At 50.9% G+C, this 14,713-nt stretch overlaps 1 protein-coding gene across 1 annotated transcript; it reads left to right on the top strand.

Annotated features, from left to right (window-relative positions):
- Positions 1-9,596: 9,596 nt before the first annotated feature.
- CHCHD5 (coiled-coil-helix-coiled-coil-helix domain containing 5) lies at positions 9,597-13,858 on the top strand. Its single transcript, XM_079721203.1, has 4 exons — positions 9,597-9,706; positions 10,838-10,978; positions 11,062-11,227; positions 13,712-13,858. Coding segments are annotated over exons 1-4 (333 nt in total). The 5' UTR covers positions 9,597-9,704; the 3' UTR covers positions 13,736-13,858.
- Positions 13,859-14,713: the final 855 nt, after the last annotated feature.

Below are 14,713 nucleotides of genomic sequence, written 5' to 3'. Positions count from 1 at the left end.
ATGCTATATCGACACATCACATGCACACCGTACCAATGTAATTGTCGTGTGTCATACATGCCTCATCACAGCTGAGGGGAACAAAACAACAAAACCCTGATGTGCCCTGACCCTTCCCCTCTTTCCCCGGCCAGTCCCCTTCCAGACAACCTGCTCCCCATCCCGTTCCTTGCACCACACCTTTCTCCCTTCCTGCTGAACTGTGCAAATCTCACATAAAATCAAACAGCGGATTCTTCGTCTCCCTCTCAATCTCCCCCAATTCTCAGTGCTATTCTCAGCTAAGCGTCAGAAAGAAAGCAATCATGAACCATGCTCAGAGGGGTCTGCAGTTTTGAATAGGTATTTTTTAACCTAAATGAATCTTTTTAAAAAATAAATTTATCTATGTATTTATTTTTGGCTGCATTGGGTCCTCGTTGCTGTGCGTGGGCTTTCTCTAATGGCGGGGAGCAGGGGCTACTCTTCGTTGCGGTGGCTTCTCTCGTTGTGGAGCACGGGCTCTAGGCGCGCAGGCTTCGGTAGTTGCATCACACGGGCTCAGGAGTTGTGGTGCACCAGCTTAGCTGCTCCGCGGCACGTGGGATCATCCCGGACCAGGGCTCGAACTCGTGTCCCCTGCATTGGCAGGCAGATTCTTAACCACTGCGCCACCAGGGAAGCCCAACCTAAATGAATCTTTAATTCAAGGAGGAGTTGTTTTCGTATATCTGTTTTTGAGTGTTTCTGCTTCTAGGACACTCCTCAGAGGGCAGCAATACCAGGACCTCCATTCTAGATGAACTGGCCTAAAGGAGGGGCTTCCTTTCTGCCTCTCTGGCTTCTCACTGAAACCTCACACACTATTATGGGTAGACTTACCTTGGGAAGCTCACTAAAAGCAGAATCCAGGGCCCCGTCCACCATCTCACTCAGTGTATGAGCCAGTCCTTATAATGGCCTGGAAGGCCTCACCCATGTGGCCTCCTGCTGCTGCCCTATCTCCCTCTTCATTCGCCACGTGGCTCCCTCTACTCCAGCTACACTGGCCCGGCCTCGTGGTCCCTGAACGTATCCTGCACGTTCCCACCTCAGGTAACGGCCTTTGCACTGGCTGTTCTCTCTGCCTGGACACTTGTCCCTGCGGCTCCTCCCACCCCCTCTTAGGCCTCTGCTCAATGGTACCCTCTCACGGAGGTCTTCTAAAGTTCTGCACCCAATTCCAAAGGGTGGAGTGTTCCCCACCACCAAGCAATTCTCCAGATACCAGCTGGGTGTCCTATAATTCAACTGAATTCTGACCCTATTGTTACCAAGCTCGGTTCATTTTCCCAACACGCAGCAAGCCAAGCACTGAGGTGCCGAGGTTTGCAGCAAAGAGTTTACTCACAAGGCAGCCAAGCAAGGAGATGGCAGAACAAGTCTCAGATCTGCCTCCCCAAAGGGATATTTATGGGATAAAGAAGCAGGGTGGGACTCCCCTGGTGGCGCAGTGGTTAAGAATCCACCTGCCAACGCAGGGGACATGGGTTCAATCCCTGGTCCGGGAAGATCCCACATGCCATGGAGCAACTAAGCCCACGTGCCACAACTACTGAACTTGTGCTCTAGGGCCTGCGAGTCACAACTACTGAGTCCATGTGCTGCAACTACTGAGGCCCGTGTGCCTAGAGCCCGTGCTCTGCAACGAGAAGCCACTGCAATGAGAAGCCCGCGCACCGCAACAATGAGTAGCCCCCGCTCGCCACAACTAGAGAAAGCCCGCGTGCAGCAACAAAGACACAACATAGCCAAAACTAAAATAAAATAAAATAAATTAATTTTTTAAAAAAGGGGTTTCCTTGGTGGTGCAGTGGTTGAGAATCCGCCTGCTAATGCAGGGGACACAGGTTCGAGCCCTGGTCTGGGAATATCCCACATGCCACGGAACAACTAACTCCGTGCGCCACAACTAATGATCCTGTGCTCTAGAACCCGCGAGCCACAACTACTGAGCCTGCGCAACTGGAGCCCGTGCTCCAGAACAAGAGAAGCCACTACAATGAGAAGCCTGCGCACCGCAACAAAGAGTAGACCCTGCTCACCGCAACTAGAGAAAGCCCGCGCGCAGCAACAAAGACCCAACACAGCCAAAACTAACTAACTAAATTAATTTTAAAAAATGAAGCAGGGTGGCCTTAGTTAGGCATGGGGAAAGGGTTGCTGCAGGTAGGGAAAAGGGAGGTGTTCTGCTCAGGCATATCTGAATTACATGCTTCTTCATGAGATCCATGTTCAAAAGTTAGTTCAGATCATTAGCAGGATCTGAGGGTGGAGTTTCCAGCGCTCTGGTATCAAAAAGTCATTCATCTGACACTTGTGCAGGCCCAGTTTTAGGGTCAGTGGTCTCGACCAGTCTTAATGAAATTGAGCGGAGCCCTGCAGGGCCGTCCCAGTTGCAGGCCCCTCCATGATCCCCCACCTCCGTCTTAGTTTCTCAAGTTTCAGAAAAGAGACTCAAGCAATTAATCGTTTCAGAAGGGGCAAAAGCAGGAGAATTCCCTGGCGGTCCAGCGGTTGGGACTCCTGCCGTGGCCTGGGTTTGATCCCTGGTCAGGGAACTAAGATCCCACAAGCCGCACAGCACAGCAAGCAAACAAACAAAAAAGGAGGGGCAAAAGCAGGAACTAAAAGTTCCATCAGAAGGAAGTCACACACCCTGCAGCCCTCAGCCCAAGTGTTGAATATAAAAACTTTTCCCCCCAAACCATTGGGGAGTTCGGGGTTTTTGAGCACAAGGCACCGTTCTCCTTGCTTGGTCCTGCAATAAACCTTTCTTTGCTCCAAACTTCAATGTTTCGGTTCATTTAGCCTCACTGTGCGTTGGGCACGCCAACTTTTTAAAATTTATTTATTTTATTTATTTATTTTTGGCTATGTTGGTCTCTCGCTGCAGGCGGGCTTTCTCTAGTTGCTGTGAGTGGGGACTACTCTTCACTGTGGTGCGCGGGCTTCTCATTGCGGTGGCTTCTCTTGTTGGGGAGCACAGGCTCTAGGCACACAGCCTTCAGTAGTTGTGGCGCGCAGGCTCAGCAGTTGTGGCACACGGGCTTAGTTGCTCTGTGGCATGTGGGATCTTCCCGGACCAGGGCTCGAACTCGTGTCCCCTGCATTGGCAGGCGGATTCTTAACCATCGCGCCACCAGGGAAGCCCCAAGCAAACTTTTTCAACACGCTGTTCCCTTACCTGCTGTTCTGTAAGACAAGCTCAAGAATTTCTGTTAGTCACCAGTTTCTGTTAACCCATTAGGGCAGAGTTTCTCCATCTACCGAGAGATAGCATCAGATTCCACAGGTTAAGGGCTCAGTCCTACAAGACTGTCTTCCGTTGCCCCCCGTACGCACACACACTTCAGAGGGCAATCCTGAGTCCAGGTCGTCACCTGTGCTTCTGACCAACTGGCGACAGACTGGAGGTTTCAACAGTCCCCTCCTTTTGATCAATGAAGTTGCTAGAGTGGCTCGCAGAACTCAGAAAAAAACATTTTAACTTGCTATATGACCAAGGATATAACTGAGGATATAACTCAGAACAGCCAGATGGAAGAGGCGCATAGGTCAAGGTATGGGGAAAGGGCTTGAATGAAGCTTCCAAGTTCTGCAACAGGCCACTCTCCCGCATCTGCACATGTTCATCAACCTGGAAGTTCTCCAAACCCCTTCCTTTTGGGTTTTTATGGAGGCTTCATTACATAGGCATGAGTAATTAAATCATTGGCCATATATAACTGATTAAACCTCTGGCCCCTTCCCCCTCCCCAGAAGTCAGGAGGGTGAGACTGAAAGCTCCAACCATCTAATCACAGGGTGGTTGTTTCTCCTAGCAACCAGCCCCCATCCTTAGGTGTGGCCCCAAAGTCACCTCATTAGCAGAACAAAAGACTCCTTTGTTGCTCTCATTTCGTAGGAAATGCCAAGGGTTTCAGGAGCTCTGTGCTGAACAGTGGATGAAGACCAAATATTATGTTTATTATAATCATATCATCACAGCTTCCCTGGACATTCTACCGAGAAAGTTGTCACCCTCTCAACACTTCCCAGTCCCTTCCCAGTTTGATCATCCTCTTTAACATTCATCACTCATTCAGTATATGCTTTTCTTATTTACTGTGATGACTGTCTGTTTCTCCCACTAGAATGTTAAGTTCCACTCTGGTACTGCTGAAATAAAACTTTGCAGGCTCAAGATAGAGCCAATCCAGCCCTGGGTGCCAGGCCTGCAAACCGAAACTTAAGTAACTTTCATATCCCTGTAATGCTCCACTTGACCAGCACAGTATGTCCAGTTAGCCAATCCCCAAATGCCAAGCCAACTCTGGGCTTATTTCCTTCTTCCTTCTCACCTCAAACAAGGTTGAATATGTGGCCTGAGCCTATCAGATATTTTCTGTTTCTCTCTTCCTTGTTCTTTATTCTTTATCCTATAAAAGCCTCCTGCCTTCCACCCCATTTTGTGGTTCTCTGGAGACTGTCTGCTTCATGAAGTGTTAAAATTTGCATCACCTGAATTGTCTTCTTTAACTTTTTATCAGTATAATTTTTTGTCTGTTTTATCCACTGCTGTCTCCCCAGCTGGCAGAACAGTTCCTGGCACATATATGACACTTAATAAGTATCATATTAGTGTGTGAAATAAAGTTCATATTTATGACAAGAAAAAAAATTTTTTTTTTGGCTGTGTTGGGTCTTCGTTGCTGTGCACGGGCTTTCTCTAGTTGCGGTGAACGGGGGCTACTCTTCATTGTGGTGTGCAGGCTTCTCATTGCGGTGGCTTCTCTTGTCACAGAGCACAGGCTCTAGGCATGCAGGCTTCAGTAGCTGCAGCACGTGGGCTCAGTAGTTGTGGCACACAGGCCCTAGAGCATGCGGGCTTCAGTAGTTGTGGCCTGTGGGCTCAGAAGTTGTGGCTCCGCGACATGTGGGATCTTCCTGGACCAGGGATAGAACCTGGGTCCCCTGCACTGGCAGGTGGAGTCTAACCACTGCGCCACCAGGGAAGCCCAAGAAAAATGTGAATATAAAAATCCTTCTCTGCCCTTTGGCCTCCCCTCTCCCCACCGCACTGTGCATTGTGCATCTGCATTATGCATTGACCAAACCTCCCCCCTCAGCAGAAACACCTACTCAACCATAAACAGCAACATTCTCCTAGCATAAATAAGACAACTCCTTAAAAAAGTACATTCCTTCTTGATCTTATAAAGGGTCACACAACCCACTGTGATGGTGCTCAAATCTGGAATTATGTAAACTGTCAATAATACATCATTTAACGTACAGCCCTCTGTCTCAAAAAACTTATAGAAACTGTGTCTTGACTTCTAAAGGGTGGAACAGTTCTCAGAACTTTCTGAGATGCTCCTCCCAGGTTATTATCCTCAAATTTGCCTCAAATAAAATTTTCCAGGGACTTCCCTGGTGGCACAGTGGGTAAGACTCCACGCTCCCAATGCAGGGGGCCTGGGTTCAATACCTTGTCAGGGAACTAGATCCCTCCTGCATGCCACAACTAAGAGTTCACATGCCACAACTAAGGAGCCTGCCTGCCGCAACTGAGACCTGGCACAATCTAAATAAATAAATAAATATTTTTAAAAAATAAAATAAAAATTTCCAATTCTCTCTTAGATCAACTGATCAGTTTTTCGTCAACAGTGAATAACTGGATCTCATGTTACGGTCAACAAAAAATTAATCCGTGGTCAATCTAAGACATGGAAAATTTTACTCAAGCCAAGCTGAGGGTTATAACCCAGGAGACAGTCTTTCAGGAAGTTCTGAGGACTGTTCTGCTTGTCAGAGGTCAAGGCACAGTTATATAAATTTATTTTTATTTTATTATTTTTTAAATTTTTAATTATTTTACAACTTCATTGGAGTATAACTGCTTTGTTATATAAATTTTTGAGACAAAGGCTTATACATCAAAGTAACATATTGACAGTTTACACAGTCCAACAAGGAGAGTAGCGGGTCATCGTGATTGCTTACAGGATTGCGAAAGGAATGTTATCTCCTAGGAGTTACTTTGCTAGTGCCAGGAGGAAATCGCTTTTTTTTTTCTCTTTGTCAAATAGGCATTTCTGTATCTTCTTAGGGGATCTAGTTGAGGTACAATGCAGATGCCCAATGCACAATGAAAGGGAGAGGGGTAGTGGCTCAAATGGGCAGAGAGAGAATTTTGCTTTCCTTTTTTTATTTTGAGAATTTTATGTTTAAATATTTTCTTGTCCTGCCTTAAAAACAATCTTATTTCATCATTATCCTCATGCAATCCTATGAGCACGCTGTTTCATTCATTCCACTATTACTCGGCCAGGCCCCATGCTGTGGGGTAGCCAGCAGTGACCATGATACAGATACAAAGCCCCTTCTCTCATGGGCTTCACAGGGCTTTGAAGTAGGCAGAAAATAAGCCAACAAATATATACAACAATAATTGTAAAAAGTAATAAACAGAACCAAAATTAAAACAAGAGTCGGGAGGTCAGAAGGGGGCGCACTCACACCCTCACACATAACTGAACCCAACAGGAAGAGACGACTCTTCTTCCCTAGCAAGAGCTCAGCCAAGGAGACTGTCAGGACTTAGCCAATAAAATGCCGCTAAACTTCAAACTCCCAATCCCTCCAATGGACTCTCTTTACTACAGTCCTCCCCATTTCCTTTTCCCCTCTTTAAAAGAGCTCTCCTCTCCTTGCTATGCTGGGACTTGCATCTGGCTTGCTATGGTTGCAGACCTGTTAACTGTATTTCTTTACTGATCTCGAAAAAACCCACTTTTGCTGGAGAAGTAACTGGCAGCCTATTTGTTTTAGGTCAACATAAACTCTGATAAGGCTAGAAAGAAAATACAAAGTGCTCCATACCAGGTGCTTTGCATATGTCATCTATGTTTCTACTCACAAGGAAATCCTGACACATCTGTTACAAGGAAACTGAAACACAGAGAGAAGTACTCTGTCCGAGATCTCAGGTTCAAGCCCACATCTGCTTCGCTCCAAACCCTAGGGTCACTTGGCTCCCCCTTACCTTTGATTCCTAGAGAGGAAGTTAGTTACACTCTTGAGCCACAGGCCAAAAGGCAACTAGAAGTTTGGAGGCATGAGTGTCAGACGTTTGAAACCCTTCCCTGGAGGAAGCATATTACCTGGACTTTGGGATAAGACTCAGGGGGAGGGCATGGGACAGGTTAAGGTTTCACTCTCCCAGGAAGGGAAAACTTGAGAATTTAGTCTACATATGAAGCCAAAGAGAAGAGATGCTGACGCTGTTCCCTTCCTCTCTTCCAGGCTCCATGCTAAAACGCTCAAATATACTATATCTTATGTGAAGAATTTCACTGTTATCATCCCCATTTTACAGACGAGCACACTTGCAACCAAGCAGGACCCTTTGGGGCCCTCCCAGAACACACCTCCTCCCCATGTCCTCTGCCTACCTTCTGTCTGTAGAAAAATAGCCTCCTGGGCCTTCCCCGAGTTCCAAAGAGTAAATTTAATCAGAGAAGTGAGAAAATGCAGAAAGGAAAACCGTCAAACAAGACAAAATAATAATAGTTTAGCCATTAAACAAAGTCAAGGCCCTTTAGTTCCTCCTCAGGGGCTACAGATAATATTCTGAGCCGTGTCCTTTGAGCTGTTTTGCACATACTGAACCCCTCACCAGATCTGGAGGCACGTAGACCCCAGACTGGTTGGAACCAGAAAGCTGATGATGCTAACTCCCACCAACCAATGAGAAGAATGTCTGGAGCTGATCACACAACCCCACAACCCCGCTCCCTCACCCTGTCTTTTTTTTTTTTTTTTTTGCGGTACGCAGGCCTCTCGCTGCTGTGGCCTCTCCCGTTGCGGAGCACAGGCTCCGGACGCGCAGGCTCAGCGGCCATGGCTCACGGGCCCAGCCGCTCCGCGGCATGTGGGATCTTCCCGGACCGGGGCACGAACCCGTGTCCCCTGCATCGGCAGGCGGACTCTCAACCACTGCGCCACCAGGGAAGCCCCCTCACCCTGTCTTTAAAAACCTTTCCCTGGGAACTCCCCGGCAGTCCAGTTGTTAGGACTTGGTGCTTTCACTGCCCTGGGCCCGGGTTCAATCCCTGGTCAAGGAACTAAGATCCCTCAAGCTGTGTGTCGTGGCCAAAACAAACAAAAAAATAAAAGAATGACAGAGCCGTTGCAGGTATGACAAAAACTGGCTAGAACCGATTAGGCCCAAGATGGAGGAAGATTCAACTTCCAGGAGACCTTGAACCTCATTAGACACTAGCATATGCAAATGACATGCCCACAGGTGCCAGGACAGTTCTGAGGCTGACCACAGGCGGCCAATAAGTGGGCAGGGACCCAATTCCTGGAAATCCCCGCCCCTTCCCCTAAGTAGTTAGACTACTCCTCCCACTTGCCTAAGAAATTACCCAGCCCATAAAAACTAACCACCCCATATTTCCGGGCCACTCCCCCCTTTTGAGATGGATTGCATTCTGCTTACAGAGTGTATCTCTCTAAATAAATCTACTTCTTTCCTATCACTGTGTCTCACTGAATTCTTTCGGCAACCAGACAGAAAAAACCTGAGCTTCTTTAAGTCCTGATAACCAGGTGTGCGATCTCAATGAAAAGACAGTGGGTTCGAGTCCCAGCCCATGGGTTCCAGTCCCATCTGACCTGTGCTGTTTCAGTTCGGCAACGTACTGAGACTCCAAGCAATTGTCACTTGCTCACAAATGGCTCTTGTTCCTCTAAGCCACTACGATTAACTACATTTTATGTTCATTTTGGCTCACCCTGGGTCTGGAAAAAGCTCTGCACACAAGACAGCAGGACTGACGCTCAGTTCTCTGACCAAGGGATACTCACACGAAGCCTCATACCTGAAGACAGCCGAGGAGGCGGAAACGTTGTCATATGATGAATTACAGAGAACTAACTTCCCCACTGTGGCAGGGAGCCAAGACTAAAACTCACGGCCGCCTTGGCTTCATAATTTATGCCAAGGTGTAGGGGACACGGTCTGGGTAACCCAGGCTGAGTAGACGAGAGGTCCAGGCCTCCTTCTGTTCCCGGGGTGACCGACCCCCTTCCCACCCGCTCCGCCTCGCGTACAACCAGCATCCCCAGAGGCTAGTGAGCGCACGCGCAGAGCAGAAGATGCAGCGGGGCATCAAGTATCAGGTTCCGCGTCCGGGCGCCCAGCAGCCCGCAGCCACAGCGCCCAACCAAGCCGCGAACGGCAGCATGTTGAGGGGTCGCAGCAGCGGCAGCCGCTGGCCACCAGCTCCAGTAAGGCGGCTAAAGGCGCGTGCGGTGCGGCCAAGTGCAGGAGCTGCGCACACTCGGCACCGCACTCGCCTTAGAGCGGAGGTACCGCGATTCTTCCCAGTACTTCCGGTGAATTCCCGGTGCCGCCAGGGCCAGCCGGAAATGGAAGGGCACAAAGTACCGAGCCGGCTGGGGCCGGAAAGTGGCTACGCAAGGCGCCACCATTAGAGGTCGGGGCCGGAAGGAGAAGCAGGGCGCCGCCATGACGGGTTGGGCCTAAAGGAAACGGGGCTGCCTGTCTGCTCTGCGACCGGGAAAATACGAGGCAAGGAGGGCTGGGCTGGGCGCCGCCATGACAACCTGATACCGGAAAAGGCGGGGCTATCCTCCCTCATTGATCCTCCTCCGGCCTCGGCCTCAAGATGTGAGTAGCGGGTGCTCCTACCCCGTACCTGCCCCCGTATTCTTTCTCTTCCCCAGTGATCTGGACTTAGGCTAGGACTCCGGGAAGAAGGATTGGCCTCTCTGTTCCTTGGAGATCCGAGCCTTAGGATTCAGCGCTGTCCTTAACGAGCCTCAGTTCTGCGCGTGTTCAGGCCCCGCCCTCTGCGCTTTTAGGCTCCGCCCCTCTTTCGGGTGATAACGGAGGACTTTCAGGTCCGGTCTCGCAACACCCCAAGCCTTGCCCCCCCAAACCCCGGGTCTCGTCCCTCACCCTGCAACCCTACGACTCCAGACTTCTCCCAGGACCTCTAGGACTCCTAGAGCCGTCCTTTTAGAGCTCCAGGTTCCTCCCCCTGGATCATCTGACTTTACCTTTTGGAACTTCCGGGTCTGTCGAGTATCTCAGATCTCACCTATAGGGCCCACAGACTTGTTCTTAGACACCACTGATCTCACGCTGGAGTTCCAGACATTGTTCCCAAGAACTTGAAGAACTTATTTGTAGGACCCTCCAGATTTACCCAAGAGCCCCAGCCTCACCCAGGGCTTCCAGATCATGCCCCTAGGACCCTGAGACCCACCTCAGGACCCCCAAACCTGCCCCAGGGCCTCAAGTCTCACTTTCAGTACCCCTGTCTTCAGGTCTCTTCTCTAAGACCCTTTGGTCAAGAGACCCTTCCCCAGGACCCAAGACCTCACCCCTTGGACCTCTAACCCTCACTTTTAGGGCCTTCGAACTCATTTAGGGCTCCCAGGTTCTCTCGGAAAACTCTAGGTGTTACTTCTAAGGCCCTAAGCCTTCTCTGCATGATTCCCAAGCCTAAACTGGGGGATGCCCAGACTCCCAGACCCTTCTTCCAGGACCTCCACAGCCTGCCTTGGAATAATCAGACCTTTTTTTCAGGACCTCCACTATCTCCCCAGAAGCTTCCAGCCTGCTCCACAGCCCCCAAGGCTCATGCCTTACCTCTCTACCTCCCTGGCCCTATCCCAGGACCCTTCAGACTCTGAGATTTGCCCAAGACCCCATGGAGTGCCACCCCAGACTCAGATCAGAACTCCCTTTCTTGCCTGCTGCCTGGAATTATCCTCAGACTGTCACGTCCCACAGGCAGGCGGCCCTGGAGATCACTGCTCGCTACTGTGGCCGTGAGCTGGAGCAGTATGGCCAGTGTGTGGCAGCCAAGCCTGAGTCATGGCAACGAGACTGTCACCACCTTAAGATGAGCATTGCTCAGTGCACGTCCGCCCAGTGAGTGTGGGCAAGTATGGGGCAGGTGGGGGTGGGCAGTGGGGTGGAAGTCTCCCCGGGCCTGAAATGCCGTGCCCCTGCAGCCCAGTCATCCGGCAGATCCGCCAGGCCTGTGCGGAGCCTTTTGAGGCCTTTGAGGAATGTCTTAGACAGAACGAGGCAGCCGTGGGCAACTGTGCAGAACATGTGCGCCGCTTCCTGCAGTGTGCTGAGCAGGTGCAGCCGACACACACCCCCTCCACCGCAGAGGTAAGACAGCGGCTCAGCACTTCATCCCACCCCTTCGTCTTCCTAGCTGCTCAGAGTAAAGACCTTGGAGTCAGCCTCAGCCCCACGCAGACCTTTACCATGCATCCCGCTTCCAGAACATCAGAACGTGTTCCGCTCTTACCCACTCCATAGTCCCTGCTTTAGTCCAGCCGTCTCCTCCCCGCCTCCACAGCCAAGGTACCTGCCCCAGCCTTCTGCCTGGTCTCCCTGAATCCCCTCTTGCCTTGCCTCCATGCGGTGGCCAGAGAGAACATTTAGGAACTGAAAACGAGTCACATTACACCTTTGCTTAAAGCTCTTCGGTGACTTCTCGTCCACACTGAGAACAAAGTCCCAGGCTCCTGCTGGGTCTCTGTGGTCTTCCCCAGGCTGACCTGATCCACCTCCTCCCTTACCGTCCCTTTCTCGCCCTCACTGCCTCTCAGCTGTCTGGGCAATGGGGGTAAGGATGGGGCAAAAAAGTCTTAACTGTTTTTAATGTACACAGTACCTGAGCAGATATACACTATATCTATGGTATTAAAGTGTCATGGATGGGTGCAATTTAAAAAAATGTCTAAAAAGACTCCTTGGGGGCTTCCCTGGTGGCGCAGTGGTTGAGAGTCCGCCTGCCGATGCAGGGGACGCGGGTTCGTGCCCCGGTCCGGGAGGATCCCACATGCCGTGGAGTGGCTGGGCCCGTGGGCCATGGCCGCTGAGCCTGGGCGTCCGGAGCCTGTGCTCCGCAACGGGAGAGGCCACGACAGTGAGAGGCCCGCGTACCGCAAAAAAAAAAAAAAAGAGTCCTTGGGGGGGCAATAATTTTTTTTAGAAAAGGTTGAGAATTGCTGGTTTAGATGTTTACTGTCTCTCCCACTGGCCTGCAAGCTCCAAAGGCAAAAGTCACATCTTTCACCAGCTCCCTCTCAACCCCCTCTCTCAGTTCCTGGGGGCCCATCTTCTCTGTTCGCACCCGGAAGAGAAGCCTTCTCTTGGACCTCCATGCTGTCTGTCTTACCTCCTTCAGTCCGTTCTCTGGGAAGGTCCCAGATTGATCCCAAAGGAGCTCTGACTGTGTACTGCTTCATGGCTCGCATTGACCAGGCCAAGTCGACACCCCGGCACAGCCTCTCGGACCCTGCAGGACATGGCCTCTGGCCCTGCCTCTACCCGACATCCACCTCAAGCTCTGTGTTTCGTGCCCCAGTGAACATGCAGCTACTCGAATGCCGGTCTCTCTTGCTGCCAGGCTTTTATCTCACTTTCCCTCTGCCTGGACCGCCCTTCCCATTCCATCTGGCTAATTCTTATCCCAGCTTCGACGTCACCTCCCTCAGAAAATCCCGTCATGGCCCATCTCCATCCTCCCAAGCTCCCTGAGCTCCCTCCACTACGGCTTATATTCTACTGCCTGGTAACTGCTTCCCTCTCATCGCCTGTTTTGGAGGAGTTCTTGGCTAAAGGCTGGGGAAATGCCCCTCTACCGGGCCCTGTAGACATTGGTTTGTTTGTTTTTTAATAAGGCACAGATAAGAGAAAGGTTCAGGTTCCAAGAGCAGGCACCAGTGAGACGGACTTTTAATTCTTTTCAGAAAATATTCAGTGAAGATTGCATACTGTTCACGCTAGTTTATTAATTATATTTTGGTGATACTTCTTTCAAGTTTTTTGAGCATCTGAACAAAGACCCCACCTTGCTATCTTAGGGCCAGTTGCCCCCTCCCTCCCGGAATGAGCAACCAAAGCTCTCCCTGGTTTACCTGGGGTCACCCCTGCCCTGCCCCCTTGCTACTCTCTGTCTCCCCGCTGGTAGCCAAAGGAGCTTTTAAAAACGGAAATGGGGTCACATCTGTCCCCTTTGAAGCCTGTGGTTTTCCGGCGCACTCAGAGTCATTAACCCCGCACCCAGGTCCCCCTGACTGCCTTCCCCTTCCCCGTAATGGCACCCCAGCTGCAGCTTTCCCTCTCCGATTGGGGGCAGTGAAATTCAGGCCTCCTCTCTTCTCTGGTCTCCAAAATAGCAAACACACAGGCTCATCTCGTAAAACACGGTATAAAGACATCTCATGTTAGCGCAGCTGACAGCGTAACGCGCCGCTTGTACCTCCCGGTCCACACACCTCTGCTCTTTACCCTGATGCGGTATTCTTCGTAGGATTTACCCGCTGACACGTTTTTGTTCATTTGTTGTCTCTCCCTCCCTGGAGTCAGAGATGTGTGTCTGCTGCATCCACTGCTGGGTCCCTAGTGCCTGTCACAGTGCTGGGCACACAGCAGGTGCTATGTAAACCCAGCAGAATGCTGCCTTCCCTGCTCCCAGTGATGGCTTGCTGCACCCGAGGTCATCACCTGACACCCTCTCCCTCCAGGCTGTGAGCTCTGCAAGGGCAGCCTCTGCTGTGTCTGCCTAATCTCGCCAGCAGTGGTCCCAGGGCCAGGTACACAAGAGGTGCTAGTAGATGTTGATGTGGCTTTTTTCTGCAGGCACAGCCACTTCCTGCCTCCTGAGGACCCTTCAGACCGTAGGAGAACTGGACATGAGTGACTGGACTTGATGCCTGCACCCCTGAAGAATGGCCAGGTGGAGTCCTGAGGGCTGTGGACATGGGCCTGGCTTCCCTGGACATCAAGACTCACAATAAATAAAGACTATACCAGACTTTGGTTCCTGCCTTCACCACCTGTGGGGCCCTGTTCCCCAGCTTCACCTAGTGTGCCAAGGAGGGGCCTGGGGCATGGGGCAAGCTGCTCTGTCTGTTCACCAGGGTTAAAGCGACCCCTCTTCCCCCCTCAGCTCTGCCAACATCCATTTCCTGTCTCCTGCTGCATGGATACGGAGAAGGGCTCCTTCTCACCTTAATTGTAGCATTTACAAGTCTTCATTGAGTGTTTCCTTGAGGCTTGGGGGGCAATAAATAACACACCTCCTTCCCTCCTGAGTTCAGAACCAGTTGAGCAATAGACATGGGCATGAGGCAATGCAGGTGAAAACACTGGCTTTTGTATTGAAAACAGCTGCATTGACGGATGTGGCTTAGAGTTTGCTGCACTGGTCTTCTGTCTTGGTTTGCATCCTTCCAGAGTCCAACCCGGAGAATTTTAGTGCAGGTAGTATCTGGGGCATGATTCCAGGAATACTTGTAGGGAAGTGGAGAGGTGTGACAGAGAGGAAGGCAGCCAATAAAAGGTGCATTATCAAGCTGGTCACTGCTGTGGGCAACTGAGGCTCGGTCCCACCTGGGACTTCTGGGAGACGGCACAGAACATAACCTCAGTTCCCCCATCCCAGGGGCAAGGAAGTTGGGGTGTACGTACACCAACTCCCCATCTGACATTGAGGGATGTTTTCATGGGCATTGACTGCCCTATGCGTGGTCGAGTGCCCTCCTGCCACCAAGAGAGGGCCCTGAGCAGAGAGCAATGGGAAGTCAAGTGAGCAGCCCTCAGCACACAGGAGAGGGTGCTGAGTGGATCGGGTAGGTACCA

The sequence above is a fragment of the Hyperoodon ampullatus genome, assembly GCF_949752795.1.
Source record: "Hyperoodon ampullatus genome assembly, chromosome: 15".
Lineage (NCBI taxonomy): Eukaryota > Metazoa > Chordata > Mammalia > Artiodactyla > Ziphiidae > Hyperoodon > Hyperoodon ampullatus.
This window is presented reverse-complemented; position numbering and strand designations above follow the sequence as displayed.

Excerpts from the sequence above, each read along its gene's own strand:
- CHCHD5 (XM_079721203.1), top strand. Across the intron at positions 10,979-11,061 it reads GCTCAGTGCACGTCCGCCCA|CCCAGTCATCCGGCAGATCC; the intron begins GTGAGTGTGGGC and ends GTGCCCCTGCAG. Across the intron at positions 11,228-13,711 it reads ACACCCCCTCCACCGCAGAG|GCACAGCCACTTCCTGCCTC; the intron begins GTAAGACAGCGG and ends TTTTTTCTGCAG.